This window comes from Podarcis liolepis (assembly GCF_965112155.1).
Source record: "Podarcis liolepis genome assembly, chromosome: 3".
Taxonomy (NCBI): Eukaryota; Metazoa; Chordata; class Lepidosauria; order Squamata; family Lacertidae; genus Podarcis; species Podarcis liolepis.
The window spans coordinates 80000780-80024732 of NC_139557.1; the positions used below are offsets into that span (position 1 = coordinate 80000780).

At 41.8% G+C, this 23953-nt stretch overlaps 1 protein-coding gene across 6 annotated transcripts in view; it reads right to left on the reverse strand.

The window, feature by feature from the left end:
* The window catches only part of RGS7 (regulator of G protein signaling 7), a 129034-nt gene that overhangs the window by 37416 nt on the left and 67665 nt on the right, over nucleotides 1–23953 (reverse strand). For all 6 annotated transcript variants that reach the window (XM_083496915.1, XM_083496914.1, XM_083496913.1 and 3 more), the window contains exon 4: nucleotides 2886–2936. In XM_083496915.1, the coding sequence (XP_083353041.1) occupies nucleotides 2886–2936 (51 nt within the window). The remainder of the gene's footprint in view (nucleotides 1–2885; nucleotides 2937–23953) is intronic.

Consider the following 23953-nt stretch of genomic DNA (forward strand, 5'->3'; position numbering starts at 1 on the left):
AGACAATCGTAGTCGTTTAGAATGCTTAGTCCTTAAGGTACTGCAAAACCATTTGTTCCATTCATATTATAATTTCTGATGGTCTGAAACTTTGCCTCTCCACTTCCACAGGGCCATTAGCTGGCAGGGGGAATTGGAGACTTTTGGAGAAAGTTGGGGAAAACTCTAAGGTTTCTCAAGGGCACGGGCTTACCATGTTCCACAAGGCAGCAGAAGCTTCCACAGTCTCTCTTTTACTCAAAAAAATGTTTTGCCACCACATGGTGCTGGAACCACAATAAGCAGCAGACCAGCAGCTGTCCTCATTGGTATGAGAATGGCCCCATGGAAACAGGACTAAGTCATAGGATGGCATTGTTTCCAGTGGCACTGTTAGTAAAAATTATTTTTTATATGCATAATTGTTTTATCTATGTTTCATTGATGTTTCCTTTGTTAAATCACTTCAAGATGTTTTATATGGCATGATTCATAAATGGAACAAACAAACAGATGCATTAAAAAGATGTCTGCTCCCCAGCACTACTTGTCCCCCTGAGAAGACCATTTTATGCCATTCATCTGCATCAAATGAGCCAAAGGTAGAATCATAGAATTGTAGTGTTGGAAATAACCCCGGGGATCATCAAATCCAACCCCCTGCAATGTAGGAATCCTGGGTGAGCTTGAACCATAGAATCATAGAGTTGGAAGAGACCACAAGGGCCATCGAGTCCAACCCCCTGCCAAGCAGGAAACACCATCAGAGCACTCCTGACATATGGTTGTCAAGCCTCTGCTTAAAGACCTCCAAAGTAGGAGACTCCACCACACTCCTTGGCAGCAAATTCCACTGTCCAACAGCTCTTACTGTCAGGAAGTTCTTCCTAATGTTTAGGTGGAATCTTCTTTCTTGTAGTTTGGATCCATTGCTCCGTGTCCGCTTCTCTGGAGCAGCAGAAAACAACCTTTCTCCCTCCTCTATATGACATCCTTTTATATATTTGAACATGGCTATCATATCACCCCTTAACCTCCTCTTCTCCAGGCTAAACATGCCCAGCTCCCTTAGCCGTTCCTCATAAGGCATCGTTTCCAGGCCTTTGACCATTTTGGTTGCCCTCCTCTGGACACATTCCAGTTTGTCAGTGTCCTTCTTGAACTGTGGTGCCCAGAACTGGACACAGTACTCCAGGTGAGGTCTGACCAGAGCAGAATACAGCGGCACTATTACTTCCCTTGATCTAGATGCTATACTCCTATTGATGCAGCCCAGAATTGCATTGGCTTTTTTAGCTGCCGCGTCACACTGTTGGCTCATGTCAAATTTGTGGTCAACCAAGACTCCTAGATCCTTTTCACATGTACTGCTCTCAAGCCAGGTGTCCCCCATCTTGTATTTGTGCCTCTCATTTTTTTTGCCCAAGTGCAATACTTTACATTTCTCCCTGTTAAAGTTCATCTTGTTTGTTTTGGCCCAGTTCTCTAATCTGTCAAGGTCGTTTTGAAGTGTGATCCTGTCCTCTGGGGTGTTAGCCACCCCTCCCAGTTTGGTGTCATCTGCAAATTTGATCAGGATGCCCTTGAGTCCATCATCCAAGTCGTTGATAAAGATGTTGAATAAGACTGGGCCCAAGACAGAACCCTGTGGCACCCCACTAGTCACTCTTCTCCAGGATGAAGAGGAACCATTGATGAGCACCCTTTGGGTTCAGTCAGTCAGCCAGTTACCACCAACCTTCTGTTTAGCAGCCAAATGCATTGACCTATTGTTCCTTACTTATTATTGAATAAATGAATTTAGGCTTCCTGTCAAACAACAGAAAAAATATAAGCAGAAAAATTGAGTCAACTTACAGAGAGAGTCTTCCACTCACAAGATTCCTTCCATTTGTGAAAGTTTCTTTCATTACTGGAGGCTACTTCCATTAATAAAAGGAAACCTTTGGGACCAGCCCAATATTGTTAGATATGACGCTTCAGATATTAACGCTCATTCTTTTTTCTCTTCACCTCACTGAGATTTGCAATATTTTCTTTTTTGTAGTATTGCTATATAAAATTCTCCTTGCCCTGTTCAGTTTCTATATTCTCAAGTGTTTTTCTTGTCCCCAAGAGAATACATATATAAAGTTACTTAAGCCAAGACCAGTTGCATTGAAACTACTTGTGGTGAGATAAAACGGATTTCTTTTTCTGTTAAGGTATTTTTAAAGGTGGAGTCATTTATATATGCATCTATAAAATGTGTCATCACTCTGCATTTGTCAGTCTATATTTTATTTCTATGTACTCTTACTGTTAGCGTGAAAGATTAACTCATTAAATCAATAAATTACATGCTGCTTGTGAAAGTTTGTTTCAAGGAACACATTTTTAAAATATATTCTAATTATGGTTTTGATGTAATAAACTTGCTTAAAGAATTTACCTGGGCTATCTCATGATTCTGTTAAGACTGCAGATACTTGTTTATGGGAACACTCAGTGCTTGATGTTCAAAGATCCTAAATACAGGATCAGGACTGCATGTGAGAAGTCCACATCCTTGTGTGTAAACATCACACTTGCAAACACTGAAGGGAAGGGAGCCTAAAAGTCAGTTCAGTTCACAGGGGTGCAAAGTTTTCATAAACCCCCTTCCAACCATCCATGGAACCTGCAAAAATGGTCTGATAATCCTGTGGAAATCTATCATGTGACTCAATATTTCAAGGTAAAGACTCCTACAGAGGTTTCCAAGAACAGAGTGCCACTTCTTAAAAACCTACTGTTTTTGGAATCCTCTAACTCTCTGAAACCATCTTCCATGGTGTTATGATTATAATGGGAACAACAGGAAGCTTAGACAGCTTTCCAAAAGTACAAAGGGGATAGCGTTCAATAAACAAAAACAATATATTTACCTGGGTCTTCTATAGACAAATTCTTTGTTAACCACTGAACGATGTCGGAACCTAGAAAAAAATGTGAAAAATAATTAAAATGCAGCTGCCATACTTTAAACATGTATGACATTCTAGAAAAGAAAAGTTTGCTTCCCCAAAAGTGCCCATTTTTATTAAGCTGCCTAAATCTGCGACAATCTGCACTTTCCTTGGAGTAAGCTCCATGGAATACAAAATGAAAAATATGAACTGGACATGTCTGTTTCCCATTGTCAAAGAACTATTTATCATGGACACTGTGGTCACAATGAGGCCCTCGTACCACACTGACCTTATTGCACACATGTTGATGTGGGCTTTCACTTTAATTATTGTTTAAATAAAAAACTAAAAAATTGCAAACTGGTGTGGAAATGGAGAACTGAACTTAAGACTGGAAAAATGAGAAAGAGAAAAACTTAAATTGACAGATTTGCCTTTGCCTACAAAAACCGTCCCTGTGCTGCAGACACCGTTAGTTTGTTCTGCATCCCATAAAAAAGCAGTGCAGCATTTTATTCTACATTCCTGATTTATTTATTTGTTAAAGGTAAAGGTAAAGGGACCCCTGACCATTAGGTCCAGTCATGGCCGACTCTGGGGTTGCGGCGCTCATCTCACTTTATTGGCCGAGGAAGCCGGCGTTTGTCCGCAGACAGTTTTTCCGGATCATGTGGCCAGCTGCTTCTGGTGAACCAGAACAGCGCATGGAAATGCTGTTTACCTTCCCGTCAGAGCGGTACCTATTTATCTACTTGCACTTTGACGTAAAAAAAGATTAAAATCCAAAAAATCTCAACTATCTTCCTATCTAGCGATTGAACTTGGCTCATGGATTTTCCTGTTGTGCATTGTCTTTACCTCTGAGGCCTGCTATGTGTTTCTTGCACTCTTGTGTCCCATCTACACCATACATTTTAAACACACAGCTTTTCCCAAAGAATCCTGGAAACTGTAGTTTGCTAAGGAATTGTAGCTCTTTGAAGGGCAAACTCCTGTTGCCATGATTGCTTGGGGGAAGCCATGCACTTTAAATGTATAGGGTGGGTGGTGTAGAGAGCAACTTTTTGCATGTGTCCTGAAGTTTTCTCAGTCATTGCTCCATTTGGTACCCCCTCCATGCAATGTTTCTCAGCTCCTGCACATACATTAGCAACTTATATAATTTGGGGGGGGGGTAAGTTCATGAACTAAATGTACAGCAAAACTTTGGCTAAGCAAAAAAAGCTGGAAAATTCTCTTCTAATTGCAAATTCCAATTAGAACTTCAGTTGCATAACCCTGTGTTGTGAATAAGGAATACAGGCAATACCAAAGATGGTTATTAAGTCCCCACAAACTTGTCCACCCACTTCACAGCAGAGGTGACACCACCTTCCCCTTAAAGGCATAACGCGCACACACACAAGACATCTCCTTTATGCCGAGTATTTTTGGGCTTGTCATTTCTGTGGTGGCCACAGAATCAAATGTCTGTTGTACTTTTCAGACGATGTATTACACAATGGAAAGATGGCGGGAAGGTACATGTTAGAAAATGACTAAGTCAGCTTCAGGGGCCACTTTTACCACAGTTTAAAAACTCATCAGCGTTATGCATGTCTGGTTATACGTGGATTTAACAAAGTAGATACTCAAATCAGAACATTTCAGATATGAACCTAGGGAGAGAATATTTTGGTCAAAGCTGTTGGCAAGTCACAGATCAGTTAATCTCCTGTTCATGTATTTAAAGCAGTTTAATCATAGTGACTTCAGAAGAGCTAAAGAAATTCAAGTACTCCAGCTTAACATCAGAGGTACAATGCAGACTTCACTAAGTGCATTACAGTATCTTAGGTGTTTCATATTTTATTACTGTTGTTTCATAAAATCTATGCACTGCTTAGTTTGTAAAAGCAGTTTACAAAAATAATAAAACAATTTAAAATTGCTAAAAAAAACCTTAAAACAACTATTTAAAACATTAAAAAAATTTAAAATCAGTGATAAACTAACACAGTTTAAAAACTCATCAGCATTATGCATGTCTGGTTATATGTGGATTTAACAGTATATTGTATGGCAGTTGCCTATATAGGAGGCATGTTTTTAGTCACAATTTCACTTGACTTTTTTAAAAATACAGACATCATGGGAAAAACAAGGTTCATTTTTCTTGGGTTTGCTATTATAGATGATTATGATCAGCAAATCTGTTCCACCAAACGATTCCACTAAGCTTATACTGTATTTTACGACATGAATGCGCATCTACATAGAACTAAAATGATTATGCAAAATTATCTAGCAAGACAAGATTCCTAAATTATATAGGTCTTACAGTTATCCCTCATGCAGAGAAAATATTTATTCTTGCATCATCAGTACACCCTTCCATTACAGCTAAATGTCAATAATAAAAAGATCCGCTTTAATTTATGTCATTGCAAATCAAGAGTTACCTAGCAGTTAAGGAAATTGGCACACCAGAAATACATCTATTTTTACAAAATGTGATCATAGAATCATAGAATTGTATATATGTGAGGATCCTAATGCTGTGTATAGAATATAAATATACTTTTCACTTGGAGCATTTGAAAAGCCAAAAAGAATTCCGCCTTGGAATTCAACGGGGCTTTTATAAGTGTTTCAGGCACCTTCACAGAAACAAAATATGTCCCTACTCCTGGATCAGTCAGAGATATGTCAGTGTAAGTCCTCCATCCCAGCTCAGCCAACTTATGAGCTCAGGCCAGGGTAAGTCCTGAAAAGGGGGGGGGCAGCAGAAGAATCAGTGCTATTCCAAACTCCGTTCAGCCCAGTCAAATGACCTAGCAACCCAGCAGAAATTACACAGCCAAAAAGGGGTGGTGTAAGACAAACTATATTTTAAAGCTTAATTTCCCTCTTTCAGGCTGAGGCCAGCTCAGGCAGCTGTAGCCCAGCTCCTAAGCACAGTTTGGGGTGGGGTGAGTTACACCAATATAATCTACCCCCATTATAAATTATATGGACTTCATTGTCTGTGCTGTCTCCACGAACTTCTACCAGGTCCCCCTACTGTTGGCTTAAATCCCAGTGGGTGCCAGTCACCACTGCCTAGTCTCAGCAAATTTCTTCCTCTTCCTTTTCCCCTGATTGATTTCACTGCATTCTAGCTGTACTATGTGTATTCTAGCTGTACTATGTGTATTTGTGAACTCTTCTAAAACTAGGCTATGTTGTTAGTGTGTTGTTTATACAAACATGTGCCGATTAATTCTATGGAGACCTATTTTTAATAAGTCTGCTACTTCCCTTTGAATGCAATAGAATTATTTGAAATTTATTTTATTTTCCTTGACCACATTAATCCACGTGCACCTAGATCCAGTGGCATGTGACCCGACAAGGGACCCGACAAGGGAGTTCTGGGTGTTGGGATCCTACATGAGCAGGTGGGGGGGTGTAATCCTCTCTCCACCTATCAGGTGCTGGATTGGCCAATGGCAGGCAAGCTTGGATGCAGGGCTGGCTTTGGGGGCAGGAATGATGAAGCAGACAGGCTTCCCTCAGGTCTGCTGCTGGTGCATTTAAACAACCTGCACCTGGAACTCCTACCTGGTTTTCCTTATCGGGTCCTGGTCAAGTGTTGCCATGAACTGGCAGGATTTCAGGGAGGAGGAAGAGGATTCTGGTGAGGGGTGCAGCTGGGAGTGGGTCACATGGGAACAAGCTGGGGGTGGGGAAGGAGAGGTCGTAGTCGACAATAATCACAGGGTGACAGAGGATGATGAGGGGGCAGAGGCTGGTGCACAGGAATCCGAGCAGCAGGACACATCACCAGAGCCAGAGAGACCTCCATCCCCATGAATACGCCGGGTCCTAAGGCGTAGGGAACAGTGGACAGGGCACTCCAGGAAGCAGAGGCAGGCCAGGGCCTGCAGCCTAGTTCACTAGCTGGCCAGGTGGGGGAGGAGTCATGTGACTCCTCAGCTGGGGCAAGCTGAGAGCAGGTGAAGGTCACATGCCTCATGAAGCCCAGATGCTGCAATCAGCAGACACAGTATAAGAAAGCAACAGAGCTGAGGTACTGTGTCTGCTCAACTGCCCGTGCTGGGGGACCTCGCCTGGGATTTTCCTTGGACCTTCATGGGTTTCTACTGTGAGACTAACTGCTGAACTACTATCTTGCCTTACTTGGACTGACCCCAGACTGTGTTTCCTGATCTTTGGACTTGGCCTGAATGGATTGGCTTCTGGACTTGGAACTTTGTCGTATGGATTAGCTTTTGGGAAATGGAACTTCGTTGTGTCATTTGGCTTCTGGGCATGGAACTTCGTCTTGGCACAATGTCTGCCAAGTAGCATGCCAGGGGATCAGGACAAGTGTGCTGTGTCCTCATTTAATCTAGTCGGTGGAGACAGAGGTAGCCCGAAGCCTTGGCCTGCAACTGCAGACTTCCATGCACACTGTGCACTTCATAACAACCCCCTTAATGGCACCTGTGGTTAGACCCTAATACTTACCCTGAGATTTGTAGCAATGTAAATGGTGGCTGCCCTCCTCTATATACTAGAAAGAGAGCAATATTTTTCCACAAGCATCATCTGACTCTTATCAAGTGTACTTGAACTGAACTTGTTTCACAGTAAGCTCAACTCCTCCTGCAAGGATTGTTCTGAAAAGGAGCCTTGTTTGATTTGATCACCTCTCTGTTGCTGCTGAGAACACTAAATGAGGAACAATAATTTCTTAAGAACAGGTATGAAACTTCTGTTGCCTCTACAAAAGAACAATATGATTTTCTTTGGCTGAACGTTCTTAAAAGAAGTGAAGTAACTAGTCTGTTTCCCTACCACTACCCAATCTAATGTTAAGCCACTTTAAGTAGTTCCAAGTATTTATATGGTTACTATTTTAAAAATATGTGAAGAAGCTCCTTTGTTCCCTGGAGGCGGTTCAGCTCTTGTGTGTGAACTGAGTGCAAATTTTCACAGCTCAGTTGCAAGAAACTCATAAAAGAAGGGGGAGACTGGGAAGCACAGCAGCAGGCTCAGTTACAGGGGCTATTTGATTAGCCTTCATTAACGGTGTCACAACAGAGCCATGTTTTCACATCATCTCCTTTCTTCTCAAGTTATATTCCACGCAAAAGCTGAACTAATCCTTTTCTCTAAAAAGCATCAGTAACTCTCTGCAATTTGCACATCAATAACCTCCCCCATAAAACAGTAACAGCTGCTTGTGACTGTTAGTCACAGTTTAGCAATACAAGAAGAAGCCTAGGTAAGCCTCGGACTTGCATGCTCCCCCTCCTCCCCTGACACGGCCAAGATGAGAAGTTCAGAAGCTTTCATTTCCATTTTTGATTACACACAACTTGTCATCTCTTTTGAACCCAACAAACGGTGGTTAACTTTAACTACAGGTTACTGAAACAAGTCAACTTAAAACCGTAGGATAAGAAATTGGTTTGTGTCCACAAGCCGGTTAGGTTTAACCACAGTTTAGCAACACTTTAATGTTTCATCCAACCTCCAGTCTCCTCCTTGGGACCACAATGGAGGAGTTGTAGAGGGAGGCAGTATGTAAACTGTGGCTCATCCTTGTAACACCAAAACATAATTTAACATTTTGTGCAAACTCTCCCATTGTCTACTAGGCTACAACCTGAGCTTCTCCTTCAGTATCTATCCTGTTGTGCTCCAGCTCCATTGTGCTTAGCTTATGACTTGCAGCCTAGTGTAAACAATTTGCATGCATAAGTCTGTTTCAATGTGTGGGGTGGCCTTTCTGTTTCAAGGTACAAAAGTACCTTAACAGCTAAAGTACAATAAGTCTCCTCAGCTTCAAGCCCCCTCAACGGGGCTCTTCACTAACAACATGGTTGACATACTTATTAAACAAAGCACCTGTTGTTTTCCTGTCTCTGAAACACTGCAATGCTCTGCAAGAGGTCAGCTGGACAATGGATGAAGTTTAAGTATTTGCATAGCAAATTTGCTTAAATTAGCCAATTTTCATGCCACATAAAATGAACTTGAGCCAGTTTCCTTGTTTACTCACTATCTGGAAAGCAGCCTGAATGACTTTTTATCAGCCTGTTTACATGCAAATATTAATATGAACAAAGAGGCAAGGTTAGCCAAGATGATTTCATACTTGCAAGACTTTTCTGTGAAAGAAGAACATGTCATCCATCTATCCGTGTTATTATAGTTTGACAGCTAATCAGACTTTCTGTACAAGCTGGTGCCCCATTCTACATTTCCTGCTCCCACACACCTACAATTAGAATATTACATTTGCCACAGTTACCCATTTATATCATTAGGTTAAATAAGAACCAGATTAAATAAGTTGCGAGAATTGTCATTCATGTTCTCATTAATGTGTGAACTGTTCTATGTGGATCTCTATTTAACATCAGACTGCTGCTGACATAACCTTAGAGTAAGACTTACGAAACCTGCAACTGACCTGACCTGGAAATCTATGAATCTAAAAATGTGGGAAGTTGGTTGCAGCCACTAGGATTGTTGCAGTGTTACCTCTGATGAACAGATGTAAGTTTGTAGCAAAACCTTGTTTTGGGCTCATATTCATTCATGTGAATGCACTAACCAAGACTATCTATCATCTGAAATTTGTTATGCCGGATTTCGAAAGCGCCACCTAAAAGAGCAAACCCTGTCACTATAAACCTGAGGGCCCTAAACTGTAAGAACATGCTGTCTTTCCGACATCAAGCACTATGATCCTTGAGAGCATATTCTAAAAAAAAATATGAGCATCTCTGATAGCTAAGGTTATATTTGTACTGTAGTGTCACCCTAGTCACTTCTTGCACTAGTTTCCCTCAGCTGTTTGTCAATCCCCACACAACCGTAAGCATTTGGGACCATATATTAACATATTACTGTTGCTATAAGAAGGTTGCTATTACTGTTAGGAATGTAGGAAGCTACTTTATCCTGAGTTAGACAGTTGGTCTATCCAGGTCAGTATTGTATCTACACAGACTGACTGACTGGTTCTCAAAGGTTTCAGACAGGACACTCCCCCAGACCTTCCAGGAGATGTCAAAGCTTGTACCTAAGACCTTCTTCATTCAAAGCATGTGCTATACCACTGAGCTAAGGTCCCATCCCATTGTTAAATGTTTATTATTAACTATGGTAGTAATCAAAATGCCTTCAGGGCAACTTGTCCTTCACCATCCATTATAATGCTGCAGTGATTATTTGGCAATAACATCAAACGACAAAGACAGTGGTGCCAACTCATCCAAGCAACACTAGATAGCATTTTGGTCAGCTCACAATATCATAAGTTACAAGAATATACTGTAAACTTGAACTATTATGGTCGAAACAACATCCCAACATTCCACCTTAATCCTGTGTCCCTAAATGTAATTACCCGGAAGACAATTTCTTTAAAGCCTTGCTGGGCTAACCCCCAAGTAACAAAATAAATGAATTAAGACTGTGGCACAAAATTCCTTTTAATAATACAGTATGGTGTTGTTGCTGTTTTTTGACATTGCAAACTGATCTGTGTATATTATGGCAGCAATGCTTACAACAGCTCTGTAAGGTAGACCTGTATTTTTATCCCCAGGTGGCAGGTGGGGAAAAGAGGCTGAGAGGATACTGGCTTGGTCAATACCATCTTGTGAGTTTGTGGCTGAGGGATGATTTGAGAAAACAAAAGTGACAAGCCCCAAGGCGCAAATAATAATAAATCCTTACTGATTACATGGCACATTTCAAGGCTATTTGGCTATTCCCCAGAGAAATCTAGAAAACTGTAGCAAAGCATCTTAATAACAGTTTGCTTCCCTGATTAAGGTTTGAAACACATTGAATAAGTGTTCAGGTTTTATTAAATACATTTAAATGGCACCTTTCTCCTTCAGCAGTTGAAGTGAGATAAAACTCAAAAAGTGCCTAACAATGCAATCTGACACATTCCTACACAGCAGTATGACCCACTGAGTTCAATAGTTCTGACTCCCATGTAAGTGTGTACAGGACTTACTCTGAAAAACCATTGGAAGACTTCAGAAAGTTTGATATTTCTGATATATTTAAAGGATTATCAGTGGCACTTGTAATTTTCTGACTTCTGCCTGAGACTCAGAACTGTGCATTTTCTTATCTTCATGATGTAAAGGCCACCCCTGGATATCTAGTGGAATATACTGGACATTTAGCATTCTATTTTCATCCCCATATTATTTTCAGGGGGCGGGGATCAGTTTGCAACTCTGTTAATTCAAAAAATCATGGGAGTTTTCCATTATAATTTCATGCTTTTTACTGCAGTGTAAAAAGCAGTGTTGGAAGTCAGTACAGAAGTGCTAGCATTATAACTAGGAAAACTTACTCAATAAATCTCATGTCCAACTGCAGCCCTGGTTAGTCCCTTATACAAGACTTCGTGCATCTGAAGAAGTGGACACTGGCATACAATAGCACATGCCAGAATACATTTTTTAGTGTTGAAGATGCCCGAAAGCTTTGTTGTTTTTGTGCTTCAACAGACTGATATGGAATTTTCTTCTCATTCTGAGACCTTAGCTTAGCTTATTTTGACCCTTCTGAATTTTATAATGTTACTCTCAACAGGGCAGTCGAGAGAATCTGAGAATGTTCTTTCTGTAGCTTTTGTTAACAGAATCTTCTGAAGTTCCTCTATTTTTAGAGATGTAGTTCAAGATATTTTTGTCACGGTACAGCAAATGTCTGAGCGGAGGGCAAACTCCATGCACTCTGTACTCCACTCTGTACTTTCCTGGCTGAACCTCCTTTCTCCTCTGTGCTATGTGATTATTTAAACCTCCACAAAGTGAGCTTGCCCTGTCACTACAGCAGTTTTATATCTGTCAATTTTTCATTCCAGAAACACAAAAAGAGAGAGCCACAAACTCCATGCTATGAGGAGATGTTGGTGCTCCTGACACTGAGATTTACCCAATTGGTGTTGACCTGTGACAGGGCCTTTTCAGTGGTGGTTCCCCATTTTTGGAGTGCCTTCCCTGGTGGGGTGTGTCTGTCTCCATCATTATTAACTTTCAAGATGATTTTGAAAATGTTCCTGTTTACCCAGGCTGAAGGATACTATCCCTGGCAACGCTCAGATTACTAGATGGAAGAGTATTTTTAATTCTTGTGGAGGAGCACAAGAGCGCCACTCTTCCCTCACAGTTTATCACTGGATGATGTGGTCTATCTACTATTCAGCTCTCTCTTCCTTTAGGATTGCAGCCTAATTGTTTATTTATTGAATGTGCAGTTTGTGTTATATAGTATTAATGGGTTAGTTGTTATTAGGCCATTATTTGTATCTTTTACAAGATGGTCATTTGCCCGCATCTATTTTTAGACATGCTACCTTTTAGTTTATTGTCCCCCATGGAATATGTACTTGGAAGACATCAGATGAAAACATGTTAGGTCACATCTGAGCTGTTGTGCAACTCTTATACATCTAGCTACTACAGATAGACCAAGATGAGTGTGAGTAATGGCTAAGAACAAGACAATGGTTATTTATTGTCTGGAAAGAGCTACAGAAAAGCAGACCTGAATTTCATTTCACAACACATTTGATGTAAACTTGGCTTGTTTTCTCTTTCTGCCACGCATTTTGCTGTGTAATTAAGCTAATCACAGTTTATATTAGTTTCCAGGCTTAATAATCTATTGCACATATTTTTAAATATATCCATTTGCAAGATTCCTCAAGACCATTTGAAAACCTGTTTGCTTGTAAAGGTTAAGGGAAATGTTTGATAAAGCATTTGAGATTTTATTCTTAGCAATCTTGCACTCAAGCATAGATGTTTAAAGGGCAAAATTGTGACATGAGAAGAGCTTGTGCAGTACTGACGACAATGGGCCTGGCATACGCACATAGGATTGATTTTGGCTACATGCTTGCTTTTTGTTTTTCCTTTTTGAGTGGGTTAGTTCATTTACACTGTTCTGAGCAAAACTTCCTAATAGTAAGCCATACTTACTAGGGATGGGGGAGGAAATCAATTTAGTTTGCATTTAAAGGTGAACCTAACTCGCACTTTGCAGAATGATACGCGAACCGAAACACACTCATCCTTTGAAATTCACGCTTCTCTTAATTTTTCAATGCAATTCTCCAGCCACGTAATGTGTAGAAAAATGCCTGTGCTAAGGTAAAGCGTGCATTCATTGAAAATAGTACCAAAACAACATTATATTAAGGGAAATTGCTTTGCAAATAAATGTATGCATATTAGGAACGAATTCATACAAAAATGTGTTTATTAGCAGAAATTCAAAATAAATCGCTGGTGAATTTTCATGAGGACTTAAAAAGAAAAGAAAAATCAAATTGATGTGGAAATGTGAAGAACTTAGGATTGGGAAAATGAGAAACAGAGTGAGGATATCTCTAATTATTACCCAAGGTGCTGGAAATCTTGGAATGAGCACCACCAGCAGCTGTGGTTTGGTCCAGGGTTTTCCCCAGTTCTCACTACTACCAGGGCAGAACTGGACACATGGCAGCAAGTATAGGATTCTCAGACCTATATTTGTCACTAATGAGGAAGTAGTGGTTGAGGAATTTGCAATGAAGAAAGAATGGCACTTTACACCTTCCATCCCATTTCCCCCAGCCATTCCCCGCTCCCAACTCCTGCTGTCATGCATGTTCTGAGGCAAAATTGGATAGGGGTTGCAAAGCAGAAATGATAGACAGGGGAAGGGTCAAACACTCCAGCCCACTAATTCTTCCCTGAAAATGCCCCTCCCCTTGGTGCTTTGAATACTGGTAGCAATCATGATGGTGGAGATCCAATATACACCACCAGTGCGCTGAGTATTTGCAATCCAGTTTGCCTGATTTCTTTATCAGCGACAAAGGACGAGACTAGTGGGTCATCTAATATGCATGACCATTTATGGTAGTTGTTTGCACAAAGAAAATAGATATGCCCTCATATGCTGATTTGTTTTTTGTTTGTTTTGCAATGTCAGATTCGATGGTAGATCATTGACTGGCCACAAATGCTGGTCTGTAACCTTCTCTTAAGTCCTAATGGTGACACTATATTATTCCCCAGGGTTAGCATATTAATCAGTCTTTTCCCCCTTTGAGCATCGAATAATAAAATGCTTTCTAAGATTTGACAAAGGTCCTTATAGTTAAAGCTATGCTTTTCCCAGTAGTGATGTATGGAAGTGAGAGCTGGACCATAAAGAAGGCTGATCACCGAAGAATTTATGCTTTTGAATTATGGTGCTGGAGGAGACTCTTGAGAGTCCCATGGACTGCAAGATCATCAAACCTATCCATTCTTAAGGATAGAATCAGCCCTGAGTGCTCACTGGAAGGACAGATCGTGAAGCTGAGGCTCCAATACTTTGGCCGCCTCATGAGAAGAGAGGACTCTCTGGAAAAGACTCTGATGTTGGGAAAGATGGAGGGCAGAAGAAGAAGGATGACAGAGGACGAGATGGTTGGACAGTGTTTTCGAAGCTACAAACATGAGTCTGACCAAGCTGCGGGAGGCAGTGGAAGACAGGAGTGCCTGGCGTGCTCTAGTCGATGGGGTCATGAAGAGTCGGACAGGACTAAACAACAACAAAAAAGATTTGATGCACAGAATTAAAGTGATGATTAACCTGGTATATTTTTAGACCTTCCATAAATTCCCCTCTGACACACTAAGGTGTTGTGACAGTCTGGAAAGTTCTGGGCTAGAGACTGTTGGCTGTAGACCTGGTTCTTGCATATTGCACCCAGTGGCGGATTAAAGGTAAGTGCAATATTCAAGAATTGGGGGGCCCTGCAGCTGATGGCCCACCAAATTATCAGCATACATCGCTGAGAGGATACATTTGAAACGTGACTAAAAATGATGAATTGCTATTGTTGTAGTCCAGTATTTAGTATTCTAGCATTGTAATGTGCTATTGCCACACTTCATTTCTACTACACCATGAATGAAGTTAGTGGAGGCCTGGTCCATCTGGGTGGGGGTCACCAAGCCAGTACCTGGGAAGTCCAGCTTGGGCAAGATCTAGCCTCCATACACAATGTACCTTCAAAGCACATCAAAGCACTTTTTGTGAGCTGTGTAGGCTAGTTGCTGTCAAAGACGGAATGCAGGATCAGACAAGCACAGCAAAGGGTTATTAGATTTTTATGGTTATCCTAGATATTCATAGTTATGGTCCTATTTTACATTGAAAGATAATGCCTCAAAACCTACATTGTACACAGGCGAGAGAGCAGACATGCATCTGACAGCAGCCCCCACTTTACCAGGGTGGTCTATCCAGTTAAAACTGGAACATATGACACCTTGTTGTTTCGTTTCTCAGTGCAATCCATTCTCTTCATTGGTTGGTCACCAAATTCACATAGCTAATACTTCCCCAACCTGTTTTGTCTGTGAGTGTACAATGAAGGTCAGTGACAAAATGGAAAGGCAAAAGGGGGGGAGCGTTCCTGTTCCAAGACATTTTGTTCTGTTCTGCTGCACCTTGAATTGTTCTGCCAATCCTGGGCAATGTTGTTTAAACAATCCTGTTGCTATGGCAGATTGAAGAGCATAGGAGTCAAGCAGCTATTCCTTGTCCTCCGTTGTACTAGGCACAATCACACAAAATTGCAGGAGCCTGGAAATTACCATCTGCGTGCATTTCACTGTTTGTAAGTTTGGCTGGCATTAATAATACTTCTATCTCCAGGGCCTAAGTGCACAGTCACATCAAGACTGATAATTTCTTCAACCTAATTACCACCAAGAGATTAATTTCTCACAACACTTGATTGAAAACTCTGGAATATAACAATTTAAAGTTTGATAACTAGGCTTAACTAATCCGGTGATCTATTTGCTCGTGATTTCTTATAACAGCAATGAATTATTTGCACATCATTTATGTATCATTGATAGTCACTGTTATAAAACATAGGGCCATGTCTCCAAAATGAAGCATCCCAGTTGAAGTGCTTAACATTTCAGGGCTATAAATTTATATTCAGGCAAAGAGTCTGGCTCTTCAAGTGTGACCTTCACACAGCACTCCTTCCTGCTGAGGTGGATTCTAACTCCCTTCAGCCTGAGCTGTCATGACTCCTGGTCAGGGATGGTAAATGATGTAATCTAGTAACAGCTGGAGGGCTGTAGATTAGCCATCCCTGCTTTACTGTATTGGGGGTGCTTTACATAAAGTATATAATTAAGAATGGTTATTCCATTTCACAGCTTGTGGTGAGCCCTGCTGAGAGCTACATATGGAAAAATATATCATGCCAAACAAAAATTTGGAGCAAGTGGTATGGAAGTATAAGGCAGTTCCTGCAAGCTTCCAGCCCCTTGGCTCCAAGCCAGGTGTACAGAACTTGTGTCCTACCAAGCTCCAGACATCTATGATGGCCCATCAACAACTCTTGTTTTTTGCAGTTTGCTGGGGACCAGAAAAAAGTGCAGCTATCATGTAGCTCACCAACATGGTTGGTGCATGCAGCTTCCTGAATCACAAGTTCTGTAGGCCTGCTTTATGCCTTAGCTTAAATGGTGAGGCGGATGGCTGAGTCCCTAATGACTAGCTCTCAAGCGACTACGCAAACACAGATCATCTTGAAATTTGCACACAGAGAGGGGGCGTGAAAGAATGCACATGGTTGATGGCAAGTAGTGGGTGGGTGGGTAGGCAGGATAAATAGATGGAACAAAATCACAGGGAACGGAATGCAAAAGTGAAAAGAATTGTGCATTACCGAACATACAAGAAGCAAAGCAGAATGATATGGGAAAGTAGAAAGAATGGGCTTAGCCGTGCTGGTCTCAAGCAGCAGAACTTCTTATGTTCCACTTCTAGACACATAAAGAATAATCCTGTAGAATGAGAAAGATTTGCTGTTTTTATTTTGCTCCCCCAGCAAGGAGTTCAGGAGAGCACCTCACCATCACCAAATAACTTATTCACACAACATTGTGAGGTAGCTTAGGCTCAGGGAAAAGATGACTAGCTAAAGGTAACCCTATCAACCAGCCTTAATTGACCTGGTGCACTCCAGCAGAATACAGGGGAAGCCCAGCCAGATGGGCGGGGTGTAACTAAATTAGTATTGTTATTACTATTATTATTACCTAGATAATCCTAGACAGCATCTTAAAAAGCAGAGACATCATCTTGCCAACAAAGGTCCGTATAGTTAAAGCTATGGTTTTCCCAGTAGTGATGTATGGAAGTGAGAGATGGACCATAAAGAAGGCTGATCGCCGAAGAATTGATGCTTTTGAATTATGTTGTTGAAGGAGACTCTTGAGAGTCCCATGGACTGCAAGAAGATCAAACCTATCCATTCTTAAGGAAATCGTTGGAGCTAGTGGAGGAGCCAAAGAAGATGGCGGCTGTAACAACTTCTCCTTCGTGAACCCTCCGGATTACAAACCTTTTATTGCCTTTTATGGCCTTTTACAGCCGTCTTTATAGCTGTTTTCATTTGACTTTTAAATTATTTTACCTCTGTTGGAAGTTTTTAATCGTTTCACTTCTATGGTTGGCCTGTTGGGGCCATATACGTATCAACAAGGATATTCAAACCCCCTGCTGAGAAAGCCTGCTGCTGATTAGTAACGCCGCCTTGAAGACTGGGTTATGTTGAGCAGTGGACGAGGAGTAGCAGAGGAGTTGTGTCCATAAAGATAAGTTCTCTTTTATCTCTTTTATCTCCGTTTACCTCTACTTTGAACCTTCGTAGTTAGTGAGACAGCGACAAATGGGTCATGGCAAGCGACCAAGATCTGCTGAGAAAAGTTGTTCACCTCCAAGAGTAAAGCAGTCAAAGCTTGAATCTCCCCCACCATCTACTAACAATAACAGCAAAACAGAGCAAGTAATTGTTTCTGCGGTCGAAACATACAACCGCTTTTGGCCTCTGCATGATCAAGGAGAGTTGGAAAAGCTTTTAAGGAAATCAGCCCTGAGTGCTCACTGGAAGGACAGATCCTGAAGCTGAGACTCCAATACTTTGGCCACCTCATGAGAAGAGAAGACTCCCTGGAAAAGACCCTGATGTTGGGAAAGATGGAGGGCAGAAGGAGAAGGGGACGACAGAGGATGAGATGGTTGGACAGTGTTCTTGAAGCTACCAGCATGAGTTTGACCAAACTGTGGGAGGCAGTGGAAGACAGGCGTGCCTGGTGTGCTCTGGTCCATGGGGTCACGAAGAGTCGGACACGACTAAACGACTAAACAACAACAACTATTATTATTATCTGTGGCTGATGAGAGTTGCAGTCCAAAACATTGGGGGTGTCCATTTAGACTGCTATAGACCAAGTAACAAAGGGTCTAGAACCTGGGTCTCTAGGGCCAAAGGCCTTCAAATATTTAAGTCTCATTCTTCATAAGACAGAGAAAAGATCAGAGCTTTTCTTGTCTCGCTTATCACCCTTGATGGGGCTACATTATTTGTTCAATTTATGAGTTCATTGACAACAGGGCTGGATTTGTCAGTTTTAATTCTCTCAATTTCTCATTTCCACATATTAAATTCAGTTCCCCACAATCCTGCAGCAATTTATAATAACAATAATTAAATTCTTATGAATTTGCGTGTTCAGACCCAGAGACCTCCCCACTAAATAAAGACACATTTGACTCAAATTTTAGTTTTGGTTTTTGGCAGAATTTAGGCCACAACTTTATTGATTACAGAAAGTGAGTGGTTGCATAGGCTCTGGTTCGACTAGCTCCCTGCACCCTTGCAGGTAGCGCTGACCCAGAGCTCTATCATAGGTCAGCCAAGGGTGAACACCTGAGGTAGGCGGAAAGCCCGGGAATGTCCACTCCCCAGATGCTCCCCTGGACTCAAGCACGGGCACAACCCCCTCTGGGGGGTTGACCAAACCAAGTTGAGTCCCTGGATTCCTTTAATGGAATACCCTTCACATAGGGATGGCGAGACCGTTCTCCCATTCCTATCACCTGAACCAGTGCCTATCCGCAACCTTACAATTTGCTACGTGGCAGGCAAAACCCAAATGGCAACAGCCAATCAGCCAAGTGGGGAAAATTCCTGCCATGCCCCTATCCCAACAACAGACGACACACGACGGCATAGCAATGTCAATCACAAAATACGCTAAATATAGGGAGAGGTGGGCGGGTGTTCCGATGCATGTGCTGAAAGAGGAAGTCCTGGGTCACATGCATAGGCATATATAGGTCCCTCAATCCATTTAGGCTGCACCCCATTGGCCAGATTAAACCCAGCAAAGAGGGACCTACCAATCGGGTGTTGTGGCTTGTCCAATATGCCCACCCACAACACAGGAGATCAGTCTCCAGGTTTCACCGCAACATGTGCCCTCTTTGAGGGAGGACACGCTTTAGTGCAAATTTCTCTCAAAATACACATTTTTGTATGCAGTCGGCCTTTTTGCAATACACCTTTCTGCAAAGCAATTTCCTGTCACACTTTCCTCTAATATATGCCCTTTTTGCACATGTTGGTGGACTGGAGAACTGCACTGCAAATTTCAGGGGTACATTAACTTTGAAGGATGGTGGTACTTTGGTGTTTCACAAAGTGCAGATTGGATAAAGGTGCACTTAATTGATACATTTGATACATTAATTGATATTTGATACATAGTGAGTCACCAAGCAATTTAGCAGATGTATACAGAAGTGTGTATGCAGCATCTCACAAGCATATGATTGGTATGGAGGCACCAGGAGCTAACCAGAACCACAGGTTCATGGCATTTGCACCAGCCAGGCTCAGTAATAGAGCACTTGCTTTGCAAACGGTGCTGTAAAGCCATACATGCTCAGCAGAGTAATCCATCCAGTTGTAAGACATTTGTGTCCCTGTTGCCATGGTGGCAGAATCATGAGTCACCCACCACTTAGGCAATGGGACAGCTGCAGCAGGGACCCACCTTGGGTTCGGTTGTGAACTGACATAGGTCTTGAAGGTGACTGTGGTCAACCACAATCATCATCCACTGGGGAAGGGTCATAGCTCAGTGGTAGAGTGTCTGCTCTGCATGTATAAGGTACAATCCCCAGGTAGGGCTGTGATAAGGCTCCCTGTCTGAAATCCAGGAGAACCGCTGCCAGCCATTGTAAATGAACATTGAGCTAGATGAGCAAAGGCTACTTCTTTTGCCCTGGGTTCTCATGTAACATTATTATTTTCCTAAGCACCAGGTGAGGGACCATTGTGGCTTCAAAGTAGCCCCCATGCCTGAGGTCCAACACTTCATGTTGCTTGTGGCAAAGGAGACAAATAATACTGAGCAGCAACATTGGATGGGAGGATCCAGCAGGAGCAGTCTATCTGAGTGCAGGAACTTAGAACTGCAACTGCAGCGCCCTTCAAAGACCCGCAGACCTTTTTAACTCGCACCAGGGCTGGTTACTGTGGGGCAGGGAGAAGACTCTCACCATTGGAGCCTGCCCCGGTGTTGAAATGACTGCATGCCACCAGCTCAATGTGTGAAGCACTTATCAGACTGAAACAACCTGGAACTACAGGGGCAGCATCAACAAGATGACTCAGCCAACAAGATCAGTCAGCCTTGCATACGTCATAATGTAGAGAACAGATGGCTGAGAGACACAGATACCATTTACCTAGAAACATTAAATGTGCCTCTGCATCAGTGGCTGACTCACAAGGTCCTCGTGTTTTTTATTCTTCTTCTTCAGAGCACAGAGCAAGCATTAATTCATGGTGATTTTAAAGAGGAGAGATAACTTGAATAAATCTAGTTGTAGACCTATACTATTTATGGGCCACCAGCATGAAAGGTTGCAATTCTGGGGTGGAAAAGAAGATGGTTCCCCCTTCACTGCACTTGGGAATGTTCAAGAGCCAGAGACAAGGCAGGGAGAGGGAAATCAACACCATCTTTTAATGGTCAGTCTTTCTACAAACTAAAATAACAATAACAGCAACATAAATGATGAGGGTCATTTAATCCAACAACGTGCTTGCTTGCCTGTGTAAAATAGTAACAGAAAATGTGTGTGTGCGCGCGCATGCACATAATGATATTCTAGAACTGCACTCATGTCCATGGGAACAATCTGAGCCAAAAGGCTTCACTCAGGAAAAGGTAAAGGACCTCTGGATGGTTAAGTCCAGTCAACAGCAACTATGGGGTGCGGCGCTCATCTTGCTTTTCAGGCTGAGTAAGCCGGCATTTATCCACAGACAGCTTTCTGGGCAGAAATTGTGATTCAAACTGCACATTTCTCAATGAAGCATGCCACAAATCATTCACATAGTCTATCTGCAGTTTTCTTTTAGTCAATGGCAGACCAGCAGGCTTCAAGATTCATTTTGTCACAGAATCCTGCCCACGGCCGTTCCTAGGTGAGCTTGAACCATCAACCTTCTGGTTAACAGGTAGACACAATGACCCATTGCGCCACTACACACTAGGGTTAATTTGCTGCTGCTACCAACAGTAAAGTGGGGCATATATCTTCTTAATGGGTACTAACAGTAGAGATGGATGTCTTCCCATCAGAATACTTTAAAAGGACATTTTTAATAAGTTACATTTAAGTCTGTGATGACAGTTCTGCAAAATTGTCACAGACTTCCATTAGTTTATTTGCTCTGCCTCCTCTGCTAATGCTCCAGATGGCTCAATCCGCTGGATTGGAAAGTAATCATAAGAAATGAAGAATTGCAAACTCAAACAAAACCTTTTAATGAGATTTGGTGTGCCCACCCCAACCCGCACAATTTTCATTTGGTTTCTCTGAAAACACAGGTGACCCTTGATCTTGACTAGTTTCTGGCTTTGAAGTAAACTATTAAAGGGTCAATGCTAATTTATGTCCACTCTTTAAAAATGAAATTGGGAGAGCCAAATCATCTCTGAATGCTAACGGTGTTTAAAGGAAGGCTTTTCACTTAACGAAAGCAGTATTCAGCTATTACTAATCACAGGCCAGAAAGTCTTCCCACCGGGGACACACTGAGATTGTAGGGTGAAATCTAAACTTATCTTCTAAAAAATAGTAATTGTATCCTGTCACAGAATCATGGAACTATAGAGATGGAAGTGACCACGAGGGTCATTTAATTCAAGCCCCTGTGATGTAAGAGTTTTTTGCCCAACGTGGGGCTTGAGCCCAAAACCCTCAGATTAAGAGCATCAAGCTCTACTGACTGAGCTATGTTGCTACCTCTGTCACCACTGCTTGTTATATAAGTACCAACTAGGGTTGCCAAAAAGTAAAACACCCGCAAAGTTTAGGAAGGCCCCAGAATTGTTAAGCTCTTTTTCGGAACAAACCCAATTAGTTGAGCTTTTGGGAAAACCTAACCCCAAAATAGTGATTTTAAGCTTTTTGATTGTACCCTTAGGTTGTTATGACAACAATTTATATATTACTTTGTTTAAGCGTTCAAAGCACTTCATGTACATTTACTCAGCAATCTTAGGGAGATACAAAAAAATGTACCTTTCTGCAACACAAGCAAGTGAAACAAAACTTATTGTGAGATCTAAGACTTCCAACCTGGGGGCTCAAACTGAAGAGAACAAAAGCAATGACTGTTATAAAAGGGAGGGCAAACATTTTGTGGCAAACTTTAACCAAGCCAATCAAAGCTTTGAGAGAATATTCCTCAATGGCCCTTGAATAAATATCACAGATCTGCATGAATGGATGTTGTTTGCCTTTACAAGATATAAATTACACAGCACTTGGGGGGAAATCATGCAACATATGTTTCCCATAAGCACAAGCGTAAACAGCATTCTAACATGTCACTACGGATTTACTGACATCTCTTTTTACCAGAAAGTGGTGCATGATGGATGAAGCTTACAATTCTAGTGCATAAGAAGCCAAAGACTAAGCCAGAATCGGAGCCTGTTACCATCTACTGAATTATATTTGTACGACAGACCACTGGAGATCTGAAAGACCACCAAATTTCTTACAATAGGTATTCCAGGTACTAAGAGGTGGCATCTCTTAGATCACAACAGCTCATGCCAAAATGTTTTAATGTTTCTGCTGCAACAGACTAATGCAATGACCCCTCTGGAATTTACTCCCAAATCTCAGTGTTGCGTGGTGTTACGGTATTTGCCCTACCAACAAACTTGTAAATGGAATGTCAAATGACTGAATTAAACCAACTGTGCTCCTTCACAACCTTCATCTAATATATACCCATGTTGACAATTGTTTGATGGTTTCCCTGTTATTGCTTCAGCTGTGACCGCAAGCGTGGGAGTGGGATCATCCAATAAGCAACTTGCTATATGCAGCTCCCCCTCAGCTTGTGGGGGGGGGCACAGGGGGTGCATCAGGAGGGGGAGCCTGGGAAGGCCCAGTGTATGCCTGGATCTCTCTATTCAGCCCTTCAATTAGCAAAAACAGTTTTCACAGTATAATTTCCAGAAGCGATATCCAAGGCTGTGTAGGCACAGGAGGAATGAATCTGCATTAATTGGGAATGTGACTTCATTACAGATCAATTAATCCATATTGAATATGTCTGAATCATTTAATTCAAATTTACACTCTCTAGTCTTCAAAGCCCTCAGCTGACAAATGCCCCCATTAATGGTCATTAACCCCGTCTCATCTGCAAGAAGATCCAGGAAATTTCTCTCAACAAAAGACTGGGGTTAAATCGAATCAGAGTGCATAATTTAATTTAACAAAATGGGATCATAAACACAAAGGTATAATTAATCCAGATTGCTTTGAAGGACCAGCCACACCACAATAACTCCCCACTCACCCCCCCCCCCCGCTTTGGTGATTTGTTTTTGTGTTGTGCTGAACTGTGAAACCTCATTTAAATTAATATATATATATATAACCCATCAGAAAAATAGATATATAAACTACTGGATTGGGTGAGGGTGAGGACCCTAGCTTGGTGGTAGACCATCTGCTTTGAAAGCAAATCCCTGGTTCAATCCCCATAAGATCCCCGCCTGATACCCTGTATTGCATGCCACCCCAATCTCTGAGTGGTGCGAGATTCCAGGGGTTCCAGGCACTTACCCAGGGACTATGTT